At 40.7% G+C, this 21,905-nt stretch overlaps 1 protein-coding gene across 4 annotated transcripts in view; it reads left to right on the top strand.

Moving 5' to 3' along the window:
- DPYD (dihydropyrimidine dehydrogenase) overlaps positions 1–21,905 on the top strand; it is a 1,322,423-nt gene that overhangs the window by 816,595 nt on the left and 483,923 nt on the right. For all 4 annotated transcript variants that reach the window (XM_056528554.1, XM_056528555.1, XM_056528557.1 and 1 more), the window contains one exon: positions 3,727–3,891. In XM_056528554.1, the coding sequence (XP_056384529.1) occupies positions 3,727–3,891 (165 nt within the window). The remainder of the gene's footprint in view (positions 1–3,726; positions 3,892–21,905) is intronic.

Raw genomic sequence — 21,905 nt, 5'->3', positions numbered from 1 at the left:
ATGATTATTTTATTATTATCATTATTATTATTATTATTATTATTATTATTATTGTTATTATTATTATTATTGTTATTATTATTTTATTATTAGTATGATTATTTTATTATTATTATTATTATTATTATTATTATTATTATTATTATCATCATCATCATCATCATCAGGTGGCCAAGCAAAACTGGACACCTATTGTTTTTGCTCAGATTATTATTTTTATTATTATTATTATTATTATTATTATTTTATTATTATTATGATTATTTTATTATTATTATTATTATTATTATTATTATTATTATTCCGTCGCGGGATTCAAATGCTTATAGCTTCTGCGCTGTGACTCCAAAACTCATGAGATTTGCATAGTGGTCGACCCATGAGCTGTGCATAACCTTATGTAATATAAAGGTCCTAGGTCACATGGAAGGCCGCCATCTTGGTTTTTGTAGCAATTTTTGCACAATTTTCCAAAATCTTCTTCTCTACAACCGCTAAACCTACAGATATATAATTTGCTACATTATCATATGTTATAATATTATTATTAGTTATAATATGTATTATTATTATTATTATTATTATTATTATTAGAGATGAGTGAACTTACAGTAAATTCAATTTGTCACGAACTTCTCGGCTCGGCAGTTGATGACTTATCCTGCGTAAATTAGTTCAGCTTTCAGGTGATCCGGTGGCTGGAAAAGGTGGATACAGTCCTAGAACAGAGTCTCCAGCCCCCGTAGCACCTGAAAGCTGAACTAATTTATACAGGATAAGTCATCAACTGCCGAGCCGAGAAGTTTGTGACGAATCGAATTTACTGTAAGTTCGCTCATCTCTAATTATTATTATTAGTTATAATATGTATTATTATTATTAGTTATAATATGTATTATTATTTATTATTATTATTATTATTATTACTATTATTATTAGTTATTATTATTATTACTATACAGGAGGAGTAGACTGTAGTGTCCTGTCTGTTGTTGTTATTATTATATTATTATTATTATTATTATTATTATTATTATTATTGTTAATTGTATCATAATGAATCAAAGTGTATGTTGGGATTCAAAAGGCTTTTTATACACATGGCGTTTATTTTATGCCCAACATTTAACGTTGTTTTCCGAATTTTACCACGATTTGTATAATTGCAGTTTTGAGGCAAATTACAGTAGGTTTGCTTTATTTTGGCTGTAATTTCAGGGGGGGGGGAGTGTTAAAATTCCTAATTAAATACCGCCTGATGACGCAGCCTCATGGCTATAGGACAAAGTTTCCCAACCAGGGTGCCTCCAGCTGTTGCAAAACTACAACTCCCAGCATGCCCGGACAGCCGAAGGCTGTCCGGGCCGGCTTGGAGTTGTAGTTTTGCAACAGCTGGAGGCTCCCTGGTTGGGAAACACTGCTATAGGACGTATTGTATAAGAAAACTGAAGGAAATGATCCCGCTTTGTGTATTGGGTAGATTATGTGGATCCACTGTACAGTGGCCTACATAGAAAGGGGACCCATAGGAGAACAATATTTTGGCCTCCTAATATAGTGTCTGATTTGGCCCCAGGACAGAGGGGTCTGGATTTATTTCCAAGACCCATTGGTCTTTATTCTCCTCCAATGCAGTTCCCTGGAGAGAGGAATTCTGCAGTTTGTTACCTACTGAAAATAGAATGGGGTCAACCATGATGGGGCCCCCTCTCTCTAAGGGTCCTATAGTAGCCGCATGGTTTATTACTATGCCCTTCCTGCTGTGCCACCTTATCAGTTTGGCTCTAGACCACTCCCAAGGCCATCCTTGGGTTCTCACCCTTTAACCCTCTCCTATGTGTATTTGGTCTTCTGTCATGTTGGGCAGGGATGAAGTGCAGCCCTAGTCTTGCCCACTCCCTCTGTCCCTGCCTACTTGCGTACCGGTCCTAAATAATGGGTCCACAACCACGGAGATGGTCCCTTCCTAAATAAGGGAGGGACAGTCAAAAAGTAAAAACAATAAAATACAACACAGTAGGATGTCTGGGACCAGCTGGAGGCACACAAAACTAACAGAAATAAAACTAAACACGCACACACAGAAAGTGGAGTCCAAACCAGCCGAGTCTAGACCAGGAGATAACGGAGATCCAAAGAGAAGTCTAGAGACGAGCCAGATAAAACAAGATCAGTGAACCAGATACAACAATAAGATGCAGAAAATTCAACTTGAGAAAAACCCCCACCGCACCTCCCCGGCCCCATTGCCTCCCCCATCCCCGGTTTTATAATTACCTGTTCCCAGGGCCCACGCTTCTTTTTGCTCCTGCTGCGTCCTGCTTTACGCTGTGTGCAGTGACGTGACGTGCGCGACGTGACATCACCGTCAGTGCGCACAGTGACAGTTCAGGAGGACGCCACCGGAGCCAGATGTAGAGTGGACCCCGGGAACAGGTAATTATAAAACCGGGGATGGGGGAGGCAATGGGGCCGGGGTGGTGTGGCGGGTCGGGGGGGGGGGGGCGGTCGCGGTGCGGCACGGCGGGGTGGTCTCAGTGCGGCAGGGCGGTGGTGGTGATAGGTCTTAGGACCCCCGGACAGGCAGGGGGAGAGAGCGGGTGGCGGCGGCGGTCTATGGCACCGCAAAAGCCACTGCAGTGCATTCATTTAAAGCGCACACTTTAAATCAATGATCTGCAGCGGTGTCGCAGGGGGATAAATAGCCGATAACTTATATCGGAATATCGGTATGAGTTATCGGCTATCGGCCTTAACCTACACTGATTATCGGTATCGGCCCTAAAAAAACGATATCGGTCGATCCCTAATCAAAATACAAATGGTGGATGTGTGGGTATGCTTCTCTATTTTTGCAGAGAATAGAGAATGCAGAGAATTCTAGCTACAGTATAAGAACTTTCACAGGTGAGGCATGAATGAAAAAGGCTTCCTTAAATATCCCTGTGTTGCTAGCAGGAGGATCCTAATAGGTTCAGTAGGCTGAGCCCAAACCACAGAGGCGTAGTCCAAGCAACCAAGATAAATAACAGGGCTAGAAATCATTAACCCTAGGGGTTCATCACATCTTTGCTGCGAGGGGCTAACAGGTTTTCTACTACTGGGAGTAGTCCCCAAAAAGATGGCAGCTGGTCAATCAGGGAAGAGATGCTGCTGTGAGGATAGACAGAGATGAGTCCAGGTGCTCTCCGAGGTCTAGGGCTGGCTGTGTGGTCAGAAATGGGCAGGAAGATCGAGGGTTGACAACACAGGTTCCTAGTCAATCAGGCACAAAGGAGCTGACAAAAAGAGGCGATCAGGGGCTGGGGTCACACACGGAAATGAAAACACAATCTCAGAACACCTTCCACAATAGAAGAGACGTATGATATATAATAATAATGGGGGCTGCTATGGGGGCACATGGCGGCCCCTTAATAGTGCACCCTGGGGGATTATCTTGTGCTGACACATCCAGGCCCAACATCCGGAGCGTCGTTAGTAGTCACATCACGTTCCGTCATCTGACCATACAATGTGAGTGATAGCGATATCATGTATCTGATCTATGAAGCTGGAAAATAAACTTCTGTGGACGGATAGTCGCCCTCATTATATCCGCATAGGTCAGAGGTCATAGGTCAGAGGTCTCCTCCTGGGCTGCACTCTTTATCTGCATTTCTGATCTGCACTATAGGAATCTCTGAGCCGCAGATCATTCATCTTGTTTTTGTTATTTTTTGGCAGGATATAGTGACAAATGTTTCTCCGAGAATTATTCGTGGAACCACCTCGGGCCCCCTCTACGGCCCCGGACAAGGAGCCTTCTTAAATATCGAACTTATCAGTGAGAAGACGTCTGCGTATTGGTGCAGATCTGTTACCGAGCTGAAGGCCGACTTCCCTCAACACGTACGTTACTATTAGTGACAGAACTTTAGATTTCATTGTATAAGAATGTGAAGGAGTGCGGCACTGTCCATCTACACACTGCACCACAATACACAATACTACAACCATAATGATCTGTATGAAGGAGTGCGGCACTGTCCATCTACACACTGCACCACAATACACAATACTACAACCATAATGTTCTGTATGAAGGAGTGCGGCACTGTCCATCTACACACTATACATAATACACAATACTACAACCATAATGTTCTGTATGAAGGAGTGCGGCACTGTCCATCTACACACTGCACCACAATACACAATACTACAACCATAATGTTCTGTATGAAGGAGTGCGGCACTGTCCATCTACACACTGCACCACAATACACAATACTACAACCATAATGTTCTGTATGAAGGAGTGCGGCACTGTCCATCTACACACTGCACCACAATACACAATACTACAACCATAATGTTCTGTATGAAGGAGTGCGGCACTGTCCATCTACACACTACACATAATACACAATACTACAACCATAATGTTCTGTATGAAAGAGTGCGGCACTGTCCATCTACACACTACACATAATACACAATACTACAACCATAATGTTCTGTATGAAAGAGTGCGGCACTGTCTATCTACACACTACACATAATACACAATACTACAACCATAATGCTCTGTATGAAGGAGTGCGGCACTGTCCATCTACACACTATACATAATACACAATTCTACAACCATAATGTCCTGTATGAAGGAGTGCGGCACTGTCCATCTACACACTATACATAATACACAATACTACAACCATAATGTCCTGTATGAAGGAGTGCGGCACTGTCCATCTACACACTATACATAATACACAATACTACAACCATAATGATCTGTATGAAGGAGTGCGGCACTGTCCATCTACACACTACACATAATACACAATACTACAACCATAATGTCCTGTATGAAGGAGTGCGGCACTGTCCATCTACACACTGCACCACAATACACAATACTACAACCATAATGTTCTGTATGAAGGAGTGCGGCACTGTCCATCTACACACTACACATAATACACAATATTACAACCATAATGATCTGTATGAAGGAGTGCGGCACTGTCCATCTACACACTACACATAATACACAATACTACAACCATAATGATCTGTATGAAGGAGTGCGGCACTGTCCATCTACACACTACACATAATACACAATACTACAACCATAATGTTCTGTATGAAGGAGTGCGGCACTGTCCATCTACACACTGCACATAATACACAATACTACAACCATAATGTTCTGTATGAAGGAGTGCGGCACTGTCCATCTACACACTGCACATAATACACAATACTACAACCATAATGTTCTGTATGAAGGAGTGCGGCACTGTCCATCTACACACTGCACATAATACACAATACTACAACCATAATGTTCTGTATGAAGGAGTGCGGCACTGTCCATCTACACACTATATATAATACACAATACTACAACCATAATGTTCTGTATGAAGGAGTGCGGCACTGTCCATCTACACACTATACATAATACACAATACTACAACCATAATGTTCTGTATGAAGGAGTGCGGCACTGTCCATCTACACACTATACATAATACACAATACTACAACCATAATGTTCTGTATGAAGGAGTGCGGCACTGTCCATCTACACACTATACATAATACACAATACTACAACCATAATGTTCTGTATGAAGGAGTGCTGCACTGTCCATCTACACACTATACATAATACACAATACTACAACCATAATGTCCTGTATGAAGGAGTGCGGCACTGTCCATCTACACACTGCACCACAATACACAATACTACAACCATAATGTTCTGTATGAAGGAGTGCGGCACTGTCCATCTACACACTATACATAATACACAATACTACAACCATAATGTTCTGTATGAAGGAGTGCGGCACTGTCCATCTACACACTATACATAATACACAATACTACAACCATAATGTTCTGTATGAAGGAGTGCGGCACTGTCCATTTACACACTGCACCACAATACACAATACTACAACCATAATGTTCTGTATGAAGGAGTGCGGCACTGTCCATCTACACACTATACATAATACACAATACTACAACCATAATGTCCTGTATGAAGGAGTGCGGCACTGTCCATCTACACACTGCACCACAATACACAATACTACAACCATAATGTTCTGTATGAAGGAGTGCGGCACTGTCCATCTACACACTGCACATAATACACAATACTACAACCATAATGTTCTGTATGAAGGAGTGCGGCACTGTCCATCTACACACTATACATAATACACAATACTACAACCATAATGTCCTGTATGAAGGAGTGCGGCACTGTCCATCTACACACTATACATAATACACAATACTACAACCATAATGTTCTGTATGAAGGAGTGCGGCACTGTCCATCTACACACTACACATAATACACAATACTACAACCATAATGTTCTGTATGAAGGAGTGCGGCACTGTCCATTTACACACTGCACCACAATACACAATACTACAACCATAATGTTCTGTATGAAGGAGTGCGGCACTGTCCATCTACACACTATACATAATACACAATACTACAACCATAATGTCCTGTATGAAGGAGTGCGGCACTGTCCATCTACACACTATACATAATACACAATACTACAACCATAATGTTCTGTATGAAGGAGTGCGGCACTGTCCATCTACACACTGCACATAATACACAATACTACAACCATAATGTTCTGTATGAAGGAGTGCGGCACTGTCCATCTACACACTATACATAATACACAATACTACAACCATAATGATCTGTATGAAGGAGTGCGGCACTGTCCATCTACACACTATACATAATACACAATACTACAACCATAATGTTCTGTATGAAGGAGTGCGGCACTGTCCAACTACACACTATACATAATACACAATACTACAACCATAATGATCTGTATGAAGGAGTGCGGCACTGTCCATCTACACACTATACATAATACACAATACTACAACCATAATGTTCTGTATGAAGGAGTGCGGCACTGTCCATCTACACACTGCACCACAATACACAATACTACAACCATAATGTTCTGTATGAAGGAGTGCGGCACTGTCCATCTACACACTATACATAATACACAATACTACAACCATAATGTTCTGTATGAAGGAGTGCGGCACTGTCCATCTACACACTATACATAATACACAATACTACAACCATAATGTTCTGTATGAAGGAGTGCGGCACTGTCCATTTACACACTGCACCACAATACACAATACTACAACCATAATGTTCTGTATGAAGGAGTGCGGCACTGTCCATCTACACACTATACATAATACACAATACTACAACCATAATGTCCTGTATGAAGGAGTGCGGCACTGTCCATCTACACACTGCACCACAATACACAATACTACAACCATAATGTTCTGTATGAAGGAGTGCGGCACTGTCCATCTACACACTATACATAATACACAATACTACAACCATAATGTTCTGTATGAAGGAGTGCGGCACTGTCCATCTACACACTATACATAATACACAATACTACAACCATAATGTTCTGTATGAAGGAGTGCGGCACTGTCCATCTACACACTATACATAATACACAATACTACAACCATAATGCTCTGTATGAAGGAGTGCGGCACTGTCCATCTACACACTGCACCACAATACACAATACTACAACCATAATGTCCTGTATGAAGGAGTGCGGCACTGTCCATCTACACACTATACACAATACACAATACTACAACCATAATGTTCTGTATGAAGGAGTGCGGCACTGTCCATCTACACACTGCACCACAATACACAATACTACAACCATAATGTTCTGTATGAAGGAGTGCGGCACTGTCCATCTATACACTGCACATAATAAACAATACTACAACCATAATGTTCTGTATGAAGGAGTGCGGCACTGTCCATCTACACACTGCACCACAATACACAATACTACAACCATAATGTCCTGTATGAAGGAGTGCGGCACTGTCCATCTACACACTGCACATAATACACAATACTACAACCATAATGTCCTGTATGAAGGAGTGCGGCACTGTCCATCTACACACTATACACAATACACTATACTACAACCATAATGTTCTGTATGAAGGAGTGCGGCACTGTCCATCTACACACTGCACCACAATACACAATACTACAACCATAATGTCCTGTATGAAGGAGTGCGGCACTGTCCATCTACACACTATACACAATACACAATACTACAACCATAATGTTCTGTATGAAGGAGTGCGGCACTGTCCATCTACACACTGCACCACAATACACAATACTACAACCATAATGTTCTGTATGAAGGAGTGCGGCACTGTCCATCTATACACTGCACATAATAAACAATACTACAACCATAATGTTCTGTATGAAGGAGTGCGGCACTGTCCATCTACACACTACACATAATACACAATAATACAACCATAATGTTCTGTATGAAGGAGTGCGGCACTGTCCATCTACACACTACACATAATACACAATACTACAACCATAATGTTCTGTATGAAGGAGTGCGGCACTGTCCATCTACACACTGCACCACAATACACAATACTACAACCATAATGTTCTGTATGAAGGAGTGCGGCACTGTCCATCTACACACTACACATAATACACAATACTACAACCATAATGATCTGTATGAAGGAGTGCGGCACTGTCCATCTACACACTATACATAATACACAATTCTACAACCATAATGTTCTGTATGAAGGAGTGCGGCACTGTCCATCTACACATTATACATAATACACAATACTACAACCATAATGCTCTGTATGAAGGAGTGCGGCACTGTCCATCTACACACTGCACCACAATACACAATACTACAACCATAATGTTCTGTATGAAGGAGTGCGGCACTGTCCATCTACACACTATACATAATACACAATACTACAACCATAATGTTCTGTATGAAGGAGTGCGGCACTGTCCATCTACACACTACACATAATACACAATACTACAACCATAATGTTCTGTATGAAGGAGTGCGGCACTGTCCATCTACACACTATACATAATACACAATACTACAACCATAATGTTCTGTATGAAGGAGTGCGGCACTGTCCATCTACACACTACACATAATACACAATACTACAACCATAATGTTCTGTATGAAGGAGTGCGGCACTGTCCATCTACACACTATACATAATACACAATACTACAACCATAATGTCCTGTATGGAGGAGTGCGGCACTGTCCATCTACACACTATACATAATACACAATACTACAACCATAATGTTCTGTATGAAGGAGTGCGGCACTGTCCATCTACACACTATACATAATACACAATACTACAACCATAATGTTCTGTATGAAGGAGTGCGGCACTGTCCATCTACACACTATACATAATACACAATACTACAACCATAATGTTCTGTATGAAGGAGTGCGGCACTGTCCATCTACACACTATACATAATACACAATACTACAACCATAATGTTCTGTATGAAGGAGTGCGGCACTGTCCATCTACACACTATACATAATACACAATACTACAACCATAATGATCTGTATGAAGGAGTGCGGCACTGTCCATCTACACACTATACATAATACACAATACTACAACCATAATGTTCTGTATGAAGGAGTGCGGCACTGTCCATCTACACACTATACATAATACACAATACTACAACCATAATGTTCTGTATGAAGGAGTGCGGCACTGTCCATCTACACACTATACATAATACACAATACTACAACCATAATGTTCTGTATGAAGGAGTGCGGCACTGTCCATCTACACACTATACATAATACACAATACTACAACCATAATGTTCTGTATGAAGGAGTGCGGCACTGTCCATCTACACACTATACATAATACACAATACTACAACCATAATGTCCTGTATGAAGGAGTGCGGCACTGTCCATCTACACACTGCACATAATACACAATACTACAACCATAATGTTCTGTATGAAGGAGTGCGGCACTGTCCATCTACACACTACACATAATACACAATACTACAACCATAATGTTCTGTATGAAGGAGTGCGGCACTGTCCATCTACACACTGCACATAATACACAATACTACAACCATAATGTCCTGTATGAAGGAGTGCGGCACTGTCCATCTACACACTACACATAATACACAATACTACAACCATAATGTCCTGTATGAAGGAGTGCGGCACTGTCCATCTACACACTATACACAATACACAATACTACAACCATAATGTTCTGTATGAAGGAGTGCGGCACTGTCCATCTACACACTGCACCACAATACACAATACTACAACCATAATGTCCTGTATGAAGGAGTGCGGCACTGTCCATCTACACACTATACACAATACACAATACTACAACCATAATGTTCTGTATGAAGGAGTGCGGCACTGTCCATCTACACACTGCACCACAATACACAATACTACAACCATAATGTTCTGTATGAAGGAGTGCGGCACTGTCCATCTATACACTGCACATAATAAACAATACTACAACCATAATGTTCTGTATGAAGGAGTGCGGCACTGTCCATCTACACACTACACATAATACACAATAATACAACCATAATGTTCTGTATGAAGGAGTGCGGCACTCTCCATCTACACACTACACATAATACACAATACTATAACCATAATGTTCTGTATGAAGGAGTGCGGCACTGTCCATCTACACACTACACATAATACACAATAATACAACCATAATGTTCTGTATGAAGGAGTGCGGCACTGTCCATCTACACACTACACATAATACACAATACTACAACCATAATGTTCTGTATGAAGGAGTGCGGCACTGTCCATCTATACACTGCACATAATACACAATACTACAACCATAATGTTCTGTATGAAGGAGTGCGGCACTGTCCATCTACACACTACACATAATACACAATACTACAACCATAATGATCTGTATGAAGGAGTGCGGCACTGTCTATCTACACACTACACATAATACACAATACTACAACCATAATGTTCTGTATGAAGGAGTGCGGCACTGTCCATCTACACACTATACATAATACACAATTCTACAACCATAATGTTCTGTATGAAGGAGTGCGGCACTGTCCATCTACACATTATACATAATACACAATACTACAACCATAATGCTCTGTATGAAGGAGTGCGGCACTGTCCATCTACACACTATACATAATACACAATACTACAACCATAATGTCCTGTATGAAGGAGTGCGGCACTGTCCATCTACACACTGTACAGAATACACAATACTACAACCATAATGTCCTGTATGAAGGAGTGCAGCACTTTCCATCTACACACTACACATAATACACAATACTACAACCATAATGTTCTGTATGAAGGAGTGCGGCACTGTCCATCTACACCACACATAATACACAATATTACAACCATAATGTTCTGTATGAAGGAGTGCGGCACTGTCCATCTACACACTATACATAATACACAATACTACAACCATAATGTTCTGTATGAAGGAGTGCGGCACTGTCCATCTACACACTACACATAATACACAATACTACAACCATAATGATCTGTATGAAGGAGTGCGGCACTGTCCATCTACACACTATACATAATACACAATTCTACAACCATAATGTTCTGTATGAAGGAGTGCGGCACTGTCCATCTACACATTATACATAATACACAATACTACAACCATAATGCTCTGTATGAAGGAGTGCGGCACTGTCCATCTACACACTGCACCACAATACACAATACTACAACCATAATGTTCTGTATGAAGGAGTGCGGCACTGTCCATCTACACACTATACATAATACACAATACTACAACCATAATGTTCTGCATGAAGGAGTGCGGCACTGTCCATCTACACACTACACATAATACACAATACTACAACCATAATGTTCTGTATGAAGGAGTGCGGCACTGTCCATCTACACACTATACATAATACACAATACTACAACCATAATGTTCTGTATGAAGGAGTGCGGCACTGTCCATCTACACACTACACATAATACACAATACTACAACCATAATGTTCTGTATGAAGGAGTGCGGCACTGTCCATCTACACACTATACATAATACACAATACTACAACCATAATGTCCTGTATGAAGGAGTGCGGCACTGTCCATCTACACACTGTACAGAATACACAATACTACAACCATAATGTCCTGTATGAAGGAGTGCAGCACTTTCCATCTACACACTACACATAATACACAATACTACATCCATAATGTTCTGTATGAAGGAGTGCGGCACTGTCCATCTACACACTGCACCACAATACACAATACTACATCCATAATGTTCTGTATGAAGGAGTGCGGCACTGTCCATCTACACACTGCACATAATACACAATAATACAACCATAATGTTCTGTATGAAGGAGTGCGGCACTGTCCATCTACACACTGCACCACAATACACAATACTACAACCATAATGTCCTGTATGAAGGAGTGCGGCACTGTCCATCTACACACTGCACATAATACACAATACTACAACCATAATGTCCTGTATGAAGGAGTGCGGCACTGTCCATCTACACACTATACACAATACACTATACTACAACCATAATGTTCTGTATGAAGGAGTGCGGCACTGTCCATCTACACACTGCACCACAATACACAATACTACAACCATAATGTCCTGTATGAAGGAGTGCGGCACTGTCCATCTACACACTATACACAATACACAATACTACAACCATAATGTTCTGTATGAAGGAGTGCGGCACTGTCCATCTACACACTGCACCACAATACACAATACTACAACCATAATGTTCTGTATGAAGGAGTGCGGCACTGTCCATCTACACACTGCACCACAATACACAATACTACAACCATAATGTTCTGTATGAAGGAGTGCGGCACTGTCCATCTATACACTGCACATAATAAACAATACTACAACCATAATGTTCTGTATGAAGGAGTGCGGCACTGTCCATCTACACACTACACATAATACACAATAATACAACCATAATGTTCTGTATGAAGGAGTGCGGCACTGTCCATCTACACACTACACATAATACACAATACTACAACCATAATGTTCTGTATGAAGGAGTGCGGCACTGTCCATCTACACACTGCACCACAATACACAATACTACAACCATAATGTTCTGTATGAAGGAGTGCGGCACTGTCCATCTACACACTGCACACAATACACAATACTACAACCATAATGTTCTGTATGAAGGAGTGCGGCACTGTCCATCTACACACTGCACATAATACACAATACTACAACCATAATGATCTGTATGAAGGAGTGCGGCACTGTCCATCTACACACTATACATAATACACAATTCTACAACCATAATGTTCTGTATGAAGGAGTGCGGCACTGTCCATCTACACATTATACATAATACACAATACTACAACCATAATGCTCTGTATGAAGGAGTGCGGCACTGTCCATCTACACACTGCACATAATACACAATACTACAACCATAATGTTCTGTATGAAGGAGTGCGGCACTGTCCATCTACACACTATACATAATACACAATACTACAACCATAATGTTCTGTATGAAGGAGTGCGGCACTGTCCATCTACACACTACACATAATACACAATACTACAACCATAATGTTCTGTATGAAGGAGTGCGGCACTGTCCATCTACACACTATACATAATACACAATACTACAACCATAATGTTCTGTATGAAGGAGTGCGGCACTGTCCATCTACACACTACACATAATACACAATACTACAACCATAATGTTCTGTATGAAGGAGTGCGGCACTGTCCATCTACACACTATACATAATACACAATACTACAACCATAATGTCCTGTATGAAGGAGTGCGGCACTGTCCATCTACACACTATACATAATACACAATACTACAACCATAATGTCCTGTATGAAGGAGTGCGGCACTGTCCATCTACACACTACACATAATACACAATACTACAACCATAATGTTCTGTATGAAGGAGTGCGGCACTGTCCATCTACACACTATACATAATACACAATACTACAACCATAATGTTCTGTATGAAGGAGTGCGGCACTGTCCATCTACACACTATACATAATACACAATACTACAACCATAATGTTCTGTATGAAGGAGTGCGGCACTGTCCATCTACACACTATACATAATACACAATACTACAACCATAATGTCCTGTATGAAGGAGTGCGGCACTGTCCATCTACACACTACACATAATACACAATACTACAACCATAATGTTCTGTATGAAGGAGTGCGGCACTGTCCATCTACACACTACACATAATACACAATACTACAACCATAATGTCCTGTATGAAGGAGTGCGGCACTGTCCATCTACACACTGCACATAATACACAATACTACAACCATAATGTTCTGTATGAAGGAGTGCGGCACTGTCCATCTACACACTACACATAATACACAATACTACAACCATAATGTTCTGTATGAAGGAGTGCGGCACTGTCCATCTACACACTGCACCACAATACACAATACTACAACCATAATGTTCTGTATGAAGGAGTGCGGCACTGTCCATCTACACACTGCACCACAATACACAATACTACAACCATAATGATCTGTATGAAGGAGTGCGGCACTGTCCATCTACACACTACACATAATACACAATACTACAACCATAATGATCTGTATGAAGGAGTGCGGCACTGTCCATCTACACACTACACATAATACACAATACTACAACCATAATGTTCTGTATGAAGGAGTGCGGCACTGTCCATCTACACACTGCACATAATACACAATACTACAACCATAATGTCCTGTATGAAGGAGTGCGGCACTGTCCATCTACACACTGCACATAATACACAATACTACAACCATAATGTTCTGTATGAAGGAGTGCGGCACTGTCCATCTACACACTGCACATAATACACAATACTACAACCATAATGTTCTGTATGAAGGAGTGCGGCACTGTCCATCTACACACTATACATAATACACAATACTACAACCATAATGTTCTGTATGAAGGAGTGCGGCACTGTCCATCTACACACTGCACATAATACACAATACTACAACCATAATGTTCTGTATGAAGGAGTGCGGCACTGTCCATCTACACACTATACATAATACACAATACTACAACCATAATGTTCTGTATGAAGGAGTGCGGCACTGTCCATCTACACACTGCACATAATACACAATACTACAACCATAATGTTCTGTATGAAGGAGTGCGGCACTGTCCATCTACACACTATACATAATACACAATACTACAACCATAATGTTCTGTATGAAGGAGTGCGGCACTGTCCATCTACACACTGTACATAATACACAATACTACAACCATAATGTTCTGTATGAAGGAGTGCGGCACTGTCCATCTACACATTGCACATAATACACAATACTACAACCATAATGTCCTGTATGAAGGAGTGCGGCACTGTCCATCTACACACTATACATAATACACAATACTACAACCATAATGATCTGTATGAAGGAGTGCGGCACTGTCCATCTACACACTATACATAATACACAATACTACAACCATAATGTTCTGTATGAAGGAGTGCGGCACTTTCCATCTACACACTATACATAATACACAATACTACAACCATAATGTCCTGTATGAAGGAGTGCGGCACTGTCCATCTACACACTGCACATAATACACAATACTACAACCATAATGTTCTGTATGAAGGAGTGCGGCACTGTCCATCTACACACTGCACACAATAGACAATACTACAACCATAATGTCCTGTATGAAGGAGTGCGGCACTGTCCATCTACACACTATACATAATACACAATACTACAACCATAATGTTCTGTATGAAGGAGTGCGGCACTGTCCATCTACACACTACACATAATACACAATACTACAACCATAATGTTCTGTATGAAGGAGTGCGGCACTGTCCATCTACACACTGCACATAATACACAATACTACAACCATAATGTCCTGTATGAAGGAGTGCGGCACTGTCCATCTACACACTGCACATAATACACAATACTACAACCATAATGTTCTGTATGAAGGAGTGCGGCACTGTCCATCTACACACTATACATAATACACAATACTACAACCATAATGTTCTGTATGAAGGAGTGCGGCACTGTCCATCTACACACTGTACATAATACACAATACTACAACCATAATGTTCTGTATGAAGGAGTGCGGCACTGTCCATCTACACATTGCACATAATACACAATACTACAACCATAATGTCCTGTATGAAGGAGTGCGGCACTGTCCATCTACACACTATACATAATACACAATACTACAACCATAATGATCTGTATGAAGGAGTGCGGCACTGTCCATCTACACACTATACATAATACACAATACTACAACCATAATGTTCTGTATGAAGGAGTGCGGCACTTTCCATCTACACACTATACATAATACACAATACTACAACCATAATGATCTGTATGAAGGAGTGCGGCACTGTCCATCTACACACTATACATAATACACAATACTACAACCATAATGTTCTGTATGAAGGAGTGCGGCACTGTCCATCTACACACTATACATAATACACAATACTACAACCATAATGTTCTGTATGAAGGAGTGCGGCACTGTCCATCTACACACTGCACCACAATACACAATACTACAACCATAATGTTCTGTATGAAGGAGTGCGGCACTGTCCATCTACACACTGCACATAATACACAATACTACAACCATAATGTTCTGTATGAAGGAGTGCGGCACTGTCCATCTACACACTATACATAATACACAATACTACAACCATAATGTTCTGTACGAAGGAGTGCGGCACTGTCCATCTACACACTACACATAATACACAATACTACAACCATAATGTTCTGTATGAAGGAGTGTGGCACTGTCCATCTACACACTGCACCACAATACACAATACTACAACCATTATGTTCTGTATGAAGGAGTGCGGCACTGTCCATCTACACACTGCACATGATACACAATACTACAACCATAATGTTCTGTATGAAGGAGTGCGGCACTGTCTATCTACACACTACACATAATACACAATACTACAACCATAATGTTCTGTATGAAGGAGTGCGGCACTGTCCATCTACACACTTCACATAATACACAATATTACAATCATAATGTTCTGTATGAAGGAGTGCGGCACTGTCCATCTACACACTATACATAATACACAATACTACAACCATAATGTTCTGTATGAAGGAGTGCGGCACTGTCCATCTACACACTATACATAATACACAATACTACAACCATAATGTTCTGTATGAAGGAGTGCGGCACTGTCCATCTACACACTGCACCACAATACACAATACTACAACCATAATGTTCTGTATGAAGGAGTGCGGCACTGTCCATCTACACACTGCACATAATACACAATACTACAACCATAATGTTCTGTATGAAGGAGTGCGGCACTGTCCATCTACACACTGCACCACAATACACAATACTAAACCCATAATGTACTGTATGAAGGAGTGCGGCACTGTCCATCTACACACTATACATAATACACAATACTACAACCATAATGTTCTGTATGAAGGAGTGCGGCACTGTCCATCTACACACTGCACATAATACACAATACTACAACCATAATGTTCTGTATGAAGGAGTGCGGCACTGTCCATCTACACACTGCACATAATACACAATACTACAACCATAATGTTCTGTATGAAGGAGTGCGGCACTGTCCATCTACACACTATACATAATACACAATACTACAACCATAATGTTCTGTATGAAGGAGTGCGGCACTGTCCATCTACACACTGCACATAATACACAATACTACAACCATAATGTCCTGTATGAAGGAGTGCGGCACTGTCCATCTACACACTGCACATAATACACAATACTACAACCATAATGTTCTGTATGAAGGAGTGCGGCACTGTCCATCTACACACTATACATAATACACAATACTACAACCATAATGTTCTGTATGAAGGAGTGCGGCACTGTCCATCTACACACTATACATAATACACAATACTACAACCATAATGTTCTGTATGAAGGAGTGCGGCACTGTCCATCTACACACTATACATAATACACAAGACTACAACCATAATGTTCTGTATGAAGGAGTGCGGCACTGTCCATCTACACACTGCACCACAATACACAATACTACAACCATAATGTTCTGTATGAAGGAGTGCGGCACTGTCCATCTACACACTATACATAATACACAATACTACAACCATAATGTTCTGTATGAAGGAGTGCGGCACTGTCCATCTACACACTATACATAATACACAATACTACAACCATAATGTTCTGTATGAAGGAGTGCGGCACTGTCCATTTACACACTGCACATAATACACAAGACTACAACCATAATGTTCTGTATGAAGGAGTGCGGCACTGTCCATCTACACACTATACATAATACACAATACTACAACCATAATGTTCTGTATGAAGGAGTGCGGCACTGTCCATCTACACACTACACATAATACACAATACTACAACCATAATGTTCTGTACGAAGGAGTGCGGCACTGTCCATCTACACACTGCACCACAATACACAATACTACAACCATAATGTTCTGTATGAAGGAGTGCGGCACTGTCCATCTACACACTATACATAATACACAATACTACAACCATAATGTTCTGTATGAAGGAGTGCGGCACTGTCCATCTACACACTATACATAATACACAATACTACAACCATAATGTCCTGTATGAAGGAGTGCGGCACTGTCCATCTACACACTGCACCACAATACACAATACTACAACCATAATGTTCTGTATGAAGGAGTGCGGCACTGTCCATCTACACACTGCACATAATACACAATACTACAACCATAATGTTCTGTATGAAGGAGTGCGGCACTGTCCATCTACACACTATACATAATACACAATACTACAACCATAATGTTCTGTATGAAGGAGTGCGGCACTGTCCATCTACACACTGCACATAATACACAATACTACAACCATAATGTTCTGTATGAAGGAGTGCGGCACTGTCCATCTACACACTATACATAATACACAATACTACAACCATAATGTTCTGTATGAAGGAGTGCGGCACTGTCCATCTACACACTGTACATAATACACAATACTACAACCATAATGTTCTGTATGAAGGAGTGCGGCACTGTCCATCTACACATTGCACATAATACACAATACTACAACCATAATGTCCTGTATGAAGGAGTGCGGCACTGTCCATCTACACACTATACATAATACACAATACTACAACCATAATGATCTGTATGAAGGAGTGCGGCACTGTCCATCTACACACTATACATAATACACAATACTACAACCATAATGTTCTGTATGAAGGAGTGCGGCACTTTCCATCTACACACTATACATAATACACAATACTACAACCATAATGATCTGTATGAAGGAGTGCGGCACTGTCCATCTACACACTATACATAATACACAATACTACAACCATAATGTTCTGTATGAAGGAGTGCGGCACTGTCCATCTACACACTATACATAATACACAATACTACAACCATAATGTTCTGTATGAAGGAGTGCGGCACTGTCCATCTACACACTGCACCACAATACACAATACTACAACCATAATGTTCTGTATGAAGGAGTGCGGCACTGTCCATCTACACACTATACACAATACTACAACCATAATGTCCTGTATGAAGGAGTGCGGCACTGTCCATCTACACACTATACATAATACACAATACTACAACCATAATGTTCTGTATGAAGGAGTGCGGCACTGTCCATCTACACACTGCACATAATACACAATACTACAACCATAATGTTCTGTATGAAGGAGTGCGGCACTGTCCATCTACACACTATACATAATACACAATACTACAACCATAATGTTCTGTACGAAGGAGTGCGGCACTGTCCATCTACACACTACACATAATACACAATACTACAACCATAATGTTCTGTATGAAGGAGTGTGGCACTGTCCATCTACACACTGCACCACAATACACAATACTACAACCATTATGTTCTATATGAAGGAGTGCGGCACTGTACATCTACACACTGCACATGATACACAATACTACAACCATAATGTTCTGTATGAAGGAGTGCGGCACTGTCTATCTACACACTACACATAATACACAATACTACAACCATAATGTTCTGTATGAAGGAGTGCGGCACTGTCCATCTACACACTTCACATAATACACAATATTAAAATCATAATGTTCTGTATGAAGGAGTGCGGCACTGTCCATCTACACACTATACATAATACACAATACTACAACCATAATGTTCTGTATGAAGGAGTGCGGCACTGTCCATCTACACACTATACATAATACACAATACTACAACCATAATGTTCTGTATGAAGGAGTGCGGCACTGTCCATCTACACACTGCACCACAATACACAATACTACAACCATAATGTTCTGTATGAAGGAGTGCGGCACTGTCCATCTACACACTGCACATAATACACAATACTACAACCATAATGTTCTGTATGAAGGAGTGCGGCACTGTCCATCTACACACTGCACCACAATACACAATACTAAACCCATAATGTTCTGTATGAAGGAGTGCGGCACTGTCCATCTACACACTATACATAATACACAATACTACAACCATAATGTTCTGTATGAAGGAGTGCGGCACTGTCCATCTACACACTGCACATAATACACAATACTACAACCATAATGTTCTGTATGAAGGAGTGCGGCACTGTCCATCTACACACTATACATAATACACAATACTACAACCATAATGTCCTGTATGAAGGAGTGCGGCACTGTCCATCTACACACTGCACATAATACACAATACTACAACCATAATGTTCTGTATGAAGGAGTGCGGCACTGTCCATCTACACACTACACATAATACACAATACTACAACCATAATGTTCTGTATGAAGGAGTGCGGCACTGTCCATCTACAGACTGCACCACAATATACAATACTACAACCATAATGTTCTGTATGAAGGAGTGCGGCACTGTCCATCTACACACTGCACCACAATACACAATACTACAACCATAATGTTCTGTATGAAGGAGTGTGGCACTGTCCATCTACACACTGCACATAATACACAATACTACAACCATAATGTTCTGTATGAAGGAGTGCGGCACTGTCCATCTACACACTACAAATAATACACAATACTACAACCATAATGTTCTGTATGAAGGAGTGCGGCACTGTCCATCTACACCACACATAATACACAATACTACAACCATAATGTCCTGTATGAAGGAGTGCGGCACTGTCCATCTACACACTATACATAATACACAATACTATAACCATAATGTTCTGTATGAAGGAGTGCGGCACTGTCCATCTACACACTATACATAATACACAATGCTATAACCATAATGTTCTGTATGAAGGAGTGCGGCACTGTCCATCTACACACTATACATAATACACAATACTATAACCATAATGTTCTGTATGAAGGAGTGCGGCACTGTCCATCTACACACTATACATAATACACAATACTACAACCATAATGTTCTGTATGAAGGAGTGCGGCACTGTCCATCTACACACTGCACATAATACACAATACTACAACCATAATGTTCTGTATGAAGGAGTGCGGCACTGTCCATCTACACACTATACATAATACACAATACTACAACCATAATGTTCTGTATGAAGGAGTGCGG

Source organism: Hyla sarda, chromosome 6, assembly GCF_029499605.1.
Source record: "Hyla sarda isolate aHylSar1 chromosome 6, aHylSar1.hap1, whole genome shotgun sequence".
Classification (NCBI taxonomy): domain Eukaryota; kingdom Metazoa; phylum Chordata; class Amphibia; order Anura; family Hylidae; genus Hyla; species Hyla sarda.
The sequence above is the reverse complement of the archived record's forward strand: the minus strand, read 5'-3'. Positions and strand labels throughout refer to the sequence as shown.